A 9,628-nucleotide genomic window follows, 5' to 3' on the forward strand; every position below is an offset into this window, starting at 1 on the left:
AAAATTAATAAAATTTAATCATTAAATGAAGATAAAATAAAAATATTTTTTTTAAAAAATATAATTATAGGATTAGAATTGGACATTTATGATCTTCCGGACCAGCCGCTGATAGAAAAAGGTCGGAGTTATGCTGCCTCGCATCTCCAAGCAACGGCAGCTATCCGTCAAAGAAAGGTATGTCCGTATGGAAAACATGATCGTTTGGTCAAATGGTGGATTGACCGTTAGGACAGTGAAGTAAAAAAATCAGCGATGATTAAAAGTAAAATAATTAAAATTAAAATAATAAAAAATTATATAAAATTTCGACACCACATTTTCGCAAAAAAAATCTCTAGACTCGCAATCAAAACTTAAAGAATCTTTGGGACCAAAGAAAATTTGAGTTCTCCTTCCAAAATTCTAACCAAGGAAGAAGGGACTCTTTGCCTTCGGCCAGATCGCTCCAAAGATTGCAAGCTGCTTGGAGTTGCAGATTGAAAAGAAGGGACTCTCTTGGCCTTCGGCCAGATCGCTCCAAAGATTGCAAGCTGCTTGGAGTTGCAGATTGAAACAGAGCTTTGCGTGCGACCGCCTGAGTAGAGGAGGTTCTCCATTGAAGAGCCTGGAGTTGCGCTGCCTCCGGTATCTCCAAGTAATGGCAGCTAAGAGCATCAGTCATTAAACTTTCTATGAGCTCGACAATGGTGCAAAAGTACTCTAGCCTCCCGAGAGATGTAATTCTTCGTATTCCAGAATTCTTTAGCAGCGTTTTGTGTAGAACATATTGTTCGAGTGGGAGAAGAAGCCACCTGTCAAGCAGCGGTGACAGAGATAGTGGCGATCTAATGGATCAAACGACCAAAGGTGGAGGAATAGGGAATAGAAGGGGGTCTAGGCTTAGTAAGCCGCTAATCAAGCGGCAGAATCCGCCATGAACTCTGATGATCGAGCGGTGACTAGGTTGTGAACCAACACGAGAGGTTTGGGCCTCTCAGCTCTGGGAAGGAAGAGGGCTTTTGTGGCCATGAATACAGGGTCTCGTCCACAACTGAAGGTGCCCTAGGTCGGTTGCTCGGTGGACGGATGCAGGCAACAGGAAAGGTGGTCGGGTGGAAGGAAAAATCCAGAGGCCACATATGGCCCGGTTTCAGGAAAACAGGGGATGCTCTGTTTCAAAATCTGGCACCTCGGCCACGGCAAGCGGCGGGGGTTCGGCGTGGGGCCGGGCATCGGGATGAACTGCCGCGAGCAGGATCCAGCAAGGGGCCTGCGAGGAGCTCGGAAAAGAAAGGAAATCTGGCGATGAGGAAGGGGGGGTGGCACACCAACAATTGACCAGAGGGAAGGTAGAGAAGGTTAAGGGTTGAGATAGAGGAAATCGAAGGAATGCTGAGGAGAGATAGAGAGTAGGGTGAGATCCTCTCTCCTCCTCGACTGGCTCCAGCGAACAAGAAGAAGGAAGGGCCTCCTTTTTTCCGAGGTCATTGGGTCTCTCTCGAATCGCTGCCAAACATTTGAGTCGGGTTGAGAAGGAAAGAGAAGCAGTGTAGGAAGCTCCTCCCCAGTTTCCGGCCGTTTCAATCGTTCAAGCCCATCAGAGTAGTTCTCTTATCTTCTTCCCAACTAAATCCATAACATGGCCTGGACCTTTTCTTGTTTGATTACCAGTAAATCATGCTAACTTCCCGAATACCATCCCAACATGCAAGCAGCTCTTGGAGGATGTTGTTTGTGGTCACAGTCTAAACTTTGAATCTAGTTGAGAGGACCTAGAATATTTGACATATCGCAAGAGGTGTTTGCAATCCAACAAGCATTCTCTCAGGCCAGGCTTGTGATGACCGATCCATTTAGGGCCTTAAGACCCCTGGAATAGTTTAGCTTGAGAGAATATTGCAGCAAAAGCACAGGGACACACAAATACATGACCGTTGTAGCAAAAAGAAATGCAAAGAAGGAACAGCCAGTGATTTGTCATGGAGCAGTTTGCGCACAGAAGCACCGTAGCATTACCCAATACGTAATATTTCTCTAGGTCCTGCGAAGCATATTCATGTTTACATGACAAGCTCTACGATGACAATGAGTACAAGTCGCTTTATTTCTCGTTCTATTTAGTCCACTTTGATTCTGTTCTTCATGCATGGTGAAGTGACTGCAGGAGATGATGATAAGTTGCCACCATATGGCTGTGCATGGCCTCTGATCCAGCCCTGGTGCTTTCACCTTTTACCTTGAATGGTTTCAACGGACATCTCATTTGGCCTTTCCTTTGCTCTTCTTTTCCCTGTATTTTTCAACTGTTAAAAACTTTGAGGGAGTTCTCTAGTTGATCATGGTCAGACCCGCGGATATCTTTCACGTAGGAACCATTCTTGTATATCTGTAATACTGGCACGCAGCTCTCGTACTCCTCTAAGTAGGGGTTTTCATCCAGATCAACCTATAAACATTAGCATAAAAATGAGCACCATAAAGAACAGCAACCAACGAAAGGAATTATCAGAAGTTAGATAATTATAACATAAGACAATGATCTCCCAGGTGGTCTTCCCAGCAAAGAAGATGATCATGGCCCATGAAGAAAAGACACTAAGTCATCAAACTAACAACGGCCAGCCTCTATTACTGGTCTCAGATACAGACCAGAAGGTGGATTTCCTAAGGAGCCCAAAGCCAGAAATCAGCTTTCAGGATAGACCACCATCGACTCAGCCTATCAAATACAAGCTGGTGGACTGGCCTACAATATAAGGAAAGGTAACATAAGAAACCGGTGTATCCTTGTTTCAATGCAAAGTTATGGTCCAATGGAACAAATTAACTCGATGGCTGCGAAACAATAGTGCACTTAAATGACAAGAAAATATAGGAAAATTTATTTGATCAGTAATAAAATTTGTTGTAGTACTGTGGAGGGGATTATCTAACGTATCAAGAAAACTTAAGCAGTGCTCTAAATGTTGGATCATGCTACAGCGGCTAATCAATTAAAAACCGATGACCTTAGACCATTCTTTAAAGAAAAAAAAAATCCACATCAGCATGCAAATATTTCTGTTCTGTTGTCTGAAAAGGGGGAAAGGGCACCTGCTTTAGTCTTTAACAATCAGGAGCTATGAAGCCGAGAGTTTATTTTCTTTTTATTGTTCTATGGACAGATTGATCACCTACGTGCGACAGCCAGCTGTTTTTATGAGATAGAGTCGAAAAGAATACCCTATGGCCAAACTGGATACTTCAAGGCAATCTAAACTAGAAGGATCAACTTGCCAAACCCTCATAAATTTTCAATCTTGTACCAAATGAAATAAAAACATCATGTCATGGATGAAAAACTAACTCGTACACAACAAATTAAGCCACTCTTCAGGAGTATGTTGTGTCGCAATCTAGAAAGAGTACCAAAAGAGGCGAACGAGAGTTCTTTGGGATGACATATCATTTCATCATTTTCCTTTTGTCTATGTTCACTTCATTTCTTCCTCATATCACCTCGCCTCATCGTTCACCACCCAGCTCAGCCCTGTTTATTTCCAATGGTCAAGAATAATTTTTATAATATATAAAAAAAATAATGACATATTATGATATTTTATTGCTCTTACGTATATCTATAATTATTGCCGTAATTTTTTTTTTTTTTTTTTTTTTTTTAATAGAAATTATTTTTTTTTCCATCTAATATCAGACCCCTGATACCTGCTCTTCTTTCCAATATCCAATGCAAAAATGCCTCTGTGGTACTGTTTTTGCCAGTAAATTGAAAGTCCAGAAATTTCTGTTGTGTTCATGCACATTACATTTGATTCCCACACATTGGATGCACAAATTTTCTTTAAAAGGCTCCAGTACCATATATTTTGTTGTGTGAATTAGTTTTTCAATTCTGAAAAAAAAAAAAAAAAGTTGTATAGAACATCAGACCTTAAGGAAATTCACAATAGGATATTGCTTGCAGCATTGCTCCAGGAAAACTATTGTCCGTTTGGAAGCTTCATCTGATTGGTTGAATAGCAGTGCCACGGACAGCCCTGCAAGCAAAATGATGCCCAAAGTTATCACTACATAGATGTGTTGATGTAAGAAGATTTCAAACGAAAGCTAATCTGTGGAAATATCTTTTGTGCTACCAAGCCAAGAACAAGATGCATAGTGATTTTCAAATTTTCAAGAAAAGCCTGGGACGCCCAAATAATATGCAAAAAAAAATCTAATCAATTCAGCAAGCAAAGACTGAGCTCTGAGTTTCTTGAGAACCTTGCAGACCTTCTCCAACGCGCAACTCAACCACATTGGCCATCTTTTCAAAAAAAAAAGCAATCTAGAATTCTAAATTGCTCCCATGATTGTTAAAAGCATCTTTGCTTCTTGTATGTCGAAGCACACCATTCTGTCAGGGACAATAATCCACCAAAAGAAGAATCGATGCTTACCAGGTGATGTAGTGTACTGTCTGAATTGATCTATCGTGGTGATTTGGACCAAATTATCTCCATGTTTCGGATCCTTGATGTCATCTCCTTGCTGCTTCTTAAGTTGGAGCTGAGCCTCAACCAGGGCCTTGCTGACCTCCTCATCTCCCGGCATTTCACGAAGTAATGCTTCATAATCTTGTATGGATGCTTCCCAGTGCTCCAACTAACAAGAAAATAAGATACAAGACTCGACCTTTTCTTTCTCCAAGTCTGTGTTTCGATCTGTGCCAAAGAACTGTAGAAACCAACTTACCTTTGCATTGCAGGCAGCTCTCCTTAGACGAGCTTTGGTGTAGGAAGGGCGCATGATTAAAGCAGCATTACAATCTTCAATTGCCTTCTCCCATTGGCCAAGCTTCGATCGGCATGCGGCTCGATTGCAAAATAAAATGGCATTGTTGGGGTCATGGTCAAAGCCTTCACCATATGCCACGCAAGCCTCCTTAAACTTGGATGCCTTGAAGAGATCATTACCTCTCGATCGAGCTGACGCCACAGCTCGAGCCTTCCGCGCCACAGAACTTACCTCCCTGCTGCTTGTGTCAAGTCGAGCAGCCCTTTGAGACACCGCAACCGCATCCTCAAACCTTATCGAACAAAAATGAAAACATAAATTCTCAATTGGTGTAACAAGGTGAACTGCGGCCCACTACTGGCACAGTCTTGATAGCGGGGATGTTCCAGTTCCAAATTTCAGAGAGGCGTTCTTCCAAATGAACATTATGTGCAATAGAATAGGAGGTATAGAAACAAAACAGCACTTGCTAATGACATAAATCTGCCATTCAGGCAAAACCTTTACCAACCTTCCAGCTGCCATGTCGACCTGTGCTTGGACTGCAAGCACATACGCATTACTAGAAGCGCCGAAAAACTTTGTGGAGGCATCACAGTCAAATTTGGGTGCATCTATTAATGTTGTGATCGCCTCATCATGTCTTTGGAGCGCTAGGAGGGCCTCTGCTTTGGAAGCAATAACCTTTCAGGACAAAACAAAGCGCTGTGTTATTTAGGCTACAGGAAATATGGAAAGGAAAGAGAAAGATAAATAACAGATTGGGACTATGAATCATCTCTACTACAACCGCGAGCCAAAACACACTTGGGCATCCAACTGATTTTTCCTGACCATATAACCATCAGAAAGTTTAGAGATGTGGTGGGGTGGAGGTTAACGGGCAGCTAACACTAGCTTCATCATATTGTGCATGTTCCATGTACTACAGATCATCCGGATGGCGGATCTGAGTCTGGACCGCTTAGTGAAGTAATTGATTACAAAAATCTTTTACCCGAAAGAATTGAGTACGAGTTCAGCTATAGCAAACACGCACAATTTGAATAAACTTTGAGTATATGATGAGGAAAAAAATCCTAAAGCAAATTTCCATGACCGGTTCAGATTGAGGAGCATGAGATAGTGTAGCAAATTGTCCTAGCATATATGTTTTGATTGGTGATTTCTTCTCCTACGTGATCAGAAGGAATTGAAGGTGAAGGATGAACACCTGTGGAGCAGAATCAGCACCAGCAGAGACGGCAGATTGTATTTCTTTTAGCACCGTCTGCCAGTCCCTCAGCTTCCGCGCTTCATTGCATTTGGAGAGATGGGTTTGGAGAGCCTGTGCTCGCGCAATGTCATTTGAGCTGGCTTCTTTTCGTGCTAGCTTGTAGTGATGAATTGCTTTCTCAGCTACTCCCAATCTGAAAAATATGAGTAGATGTTTTAGATCTGGAATTAGAAAGAGTACATGGTAGTCGACTTTGCGAGTCTTAAACAAATTTAAGTTGATGCAAAACGAAATTAGTCAATTTTTTCTTTTACTGAGTATCATACTGAAGTCGTGGAGTTTTATGCGAATACACATCAACAGAAACAACAGAACCCTCAGAGTCAGTGAGGCTACAGTTATTGCAAATTAAAATCAATAGCCACATGTTACAAAACTATGATGTTAAACTAGAAAAACTGCAGCAATTAATGGAGGCAATGATGGGCTTAGGTTTGCAAAAGAGACAGAAGGAGAAACAGAACTCATGTCCAGCATCTACTTCTTCATGGATTGTGTGGTATCTATCATTTTACTGGCGCTAGTTTATGCGTACATATTTAAGCATGCAAAATGAACCCAGAAAGAGGGAAAAAAAAAGGGAAGGAAGAATTACGTGCATGAGAGCATCCAATTTTAAGAATTTATCTTATTAGATTACCACCTGAGGTAAAGAGTACCCAGACGGAGATGTGCCCTGGCATAAGAAGGATCTATCCTGACCGCTTCCTTGCACTCGCCGACGGCCTCAAGTAGCTGGCCCATGCCCATGAGGGCGGCAGCCTTGTTGCTCCAGTAGGACGCTTTGTCCGGATCCATCAGTATCGCCCGATCATACAGCGCCACCGCCTCGGCATATCTCCCTTCCTTGTACTCCTCATTGCCCATCTCCTTCAGCTCCTCCGGATCCAATCTCCTCGACAGAGCTCGGCACAGCACCTCAGGGGCCGGGGCGGCTTCTGCTGCTGCCGCCCCCGGTTCAATGGCGGTCCCTGCAAAACGGCTGGGCTTGTTGCCTGGCTTCCCTCCGTCGCCGTTAAAAGCCCTCTCCCCGGAAGTCCTGGGCAGGTAATCGAGCACATTGCAGTTCGGGGTGACGGCACCGGGCGCGCGGATGTTCCCGAGGTTCCCGTACAGCATCACATTTCCCGAAGACGCGCGGACGAGGGCGCTGCTCCCCTTGCTGCGCTGGTGGTCGTGGATCATGCTGTCGAGCTCGCCCGACAGGCCGAGGCTCTGCATTCTTGCAGGGCCTGCAAGCGGCTTGGTCGAGCGGGCTGGGGCGGCGGCGGCCATGGCCTTGGACATGGGGACTGGCAGATTGGGGGGCTTGTTGTCGGGTTTCGGACGCTGGCGTTTGGAATTGGAGTGCGCGAGCTTGGGAGGGTTCGCCGAGGGGACCTGCTGTTGCTGGGGGGACGACGAAGCATTGTGCCGCCGGAAGACGTTGTTGTAAAGCACCAGGAGACCGCAGCCCGACGACGCTTTCTTTGGGTCGTCTTCCATTTCTTTATTCTTTATAGCTAATATAAATATTTTCCCATTCCCCGTGCACGAAGCATAGGCGCTCTGCACGAGCACAGGGTGAGCCTTATTTACCGTTGTTGCCTGGGGGGCATGAACGACACAGAGAAGGGATTGGGAGTTGGTGGGAGAAGTTGATCGCAGCCATGGTTGGAGGGGATATATGTATAATTAAAAGTTAAAAAAAAAAAAGAAGGCCGGCAAGGAAAAAAAGGATCACAATTTGAAGAGAGAGAGAGAGACGACGCGACTCCAGCCTACGAAGTGTTCTTTGCCTTCTTCAAGGGAGGACGAGGACGAGGACGAGGACGAGGAGGGAGAAGGGAGGATGGGGGAAAAAGAAAAGAATAGAAAACGAAGGGACAGGAAAGGGAATTCGGTCAAGGAGCTGGCGTTTGTTATGTGAAGGACGGGAGAAGCGGACGTGGGACAGATTGGGATTTCTAAAACAGAATTAATTAATTACTAATCAAAAAGAGAGAGACCGGAGGAAAGGCGAGGGCCTGCCTGTAAATTGACGAATTGCTGCCCGCGAGGAGGCTTGAGGCGCGAAAGGTTATTTTTGGATCTCAACCAACCGGCGGGAGAGACGGGGGGCCGCCAGCCACCCGACACCCCACCCCACCTCAAAACTCAGCCAGCGTGATGGCGCTTCCATGTGGACGTAGAGTCCTCCACCGTCGTCACCAGTGGCGTCAAGCGGCTTTCTCAACGCTCCAACACCAGCACCAAGGGTACCATCTCATGCTCCATGTATGTAACTTTATTCTTCCAAGTATTCATTGGATGCGGTTCAACATATTCAATAAAGTATTCGTTTAACGCTGTAGCATATCCAATGACACTTCTCGATAAGCAATGTGATGCACCTCAGATTCGACAATGGCTGATGAGGCAAATGGATTAAGGAAAGCTCGCGATCTAGTCGTAGGATAGTCATTCAAAACTTATCACATGACAGATCTAGAAGATGTATGAGAGTCCGTATTTCGAACTCTCCCCCAATTGGCAATAGCATGGTCATAGTCGCGAACTATTTCCAAATAAATATGATAATCGAGCAAATACCTGTGGCCAAGAAGCACTGATGTGATTCACGGGTGAGACACGTATAGATTGCTACCACAATAGCCAGCATATAGCCTTAAACTACCTGGCGATAAGCTCCGATCCTCACCTATACATGTTACATTCTCATGGACCCTTCAGATAAATTCTCTTCAGACTCTCTTATGTTGCCTCCCAACCACTCTCAGATCTTCCCTTGTTTCCTAATAGCCATGTTTGACTTTGGCATTAGAGGTTCGTAGCCGAATTTGCTTCAATGGGTAGGCTTTCTTGTCTTTGTTGTTTCTTGCCGGATCGAGCGTTGGAATGTCAATTAGAGCAGTATCTCCGCCATCCAATACCCACGTGAAAGTGTGCAGCGACCCCCAACCGATCTTCCTAATCTCGGTGGTAGATGAGTCGGAATCTCCGGCGACCTCATCAGCTCAGCACCTTGGTTAGGCCAATTCCTAGTGGCAACGAATAAAGTCGTCTCATGGCCAAGCTAAACAAAAAAACACTATTTTACTCTCCTTCTCTTCCTTCCCCTTCAGGGGAAGATCCTTCCTCTTTAACAACAATGGAGCATCTAGGAATGATACAACTGAGGTCGACATGCATGGGAGTGCAGCTCACCGACCATCATCTAGCGTTCCTCGAATCCTTCTTGAACAAGTCCATAGCAGCCTCAAGCATCTTGCTGCACAAGTCTTCCGAGCCTTGAAGTCCTCGATTGCCTATTAAGCCTTCTTCTCACCCTCACTAGTCTGCTCCTCAGCTTAAAAGATTACTTCTTCTCTCCAAATGCTCGACTCTCACCCCCAACGAATTTCTCCTTGACTCAAGAAATTCTGCCCTTCGTCTCTGATACTGCATTCTTGAGCCGAGCAGTTTCGTCCTCAAGCTGAATTGCCATCTTCTCTAACTCTTGCCTCACCTCCGCTACATCTTGACGAGTGTAGAACCGAAGCTATGCTTCTTCTCTTGGGAAAGATGAGCTTGCTTTTCAACATGATCCTTGCCTCCTGAGCTATCACTAGGTTT

At 44.7% G+C, this 9,628-nt stretch overlaps 1 protein-coding gene across 1 annotated transcript; it reads right to left on the reverse strand.

Moving 5' to 3' along the window:
• Positions 1-2,027: 2,027 nt before the first annotated feature.
• Positions 2,028-7,699, reverse strand: LOC105052799 (inactive TPR repeat-containing thioredoxin TTL3; the record flags this gene model as incomplete). Its single annotated transcript, XM_010933724.4, has 7 exons — positions 2,028-2,428; positions 3,913-4,019; positions 4,422-4,626; positions 4,717-5,050; positions 5,270-5,442; positions 5,972-6,167; positions 6,678-7,699. Coding segments are annotated over 7 exons (2,184 nt in total), but the record flags the coding sequence as incomplete, so codon positions are not given.
• Positions 7,700-9,628: the final 1,929 nt, after the last annotated feature.

The sequence above is a fragment of the Elaeis guineensis genome, chromosome 10 (assembly GCF_000442705.2).
Source record: "Elaeis guineensis isolate ETL-2024a chromosome 10, EG11, whole genome shotgun sequence".
Classification (NCBI taxonomy): domain Eukaryota; kingdom Viridiplantae; phylum Streptophyta; class Magnoliopsida; order Arecales; family Arecaceae; genus Elaeis; species Elaeis guineensis.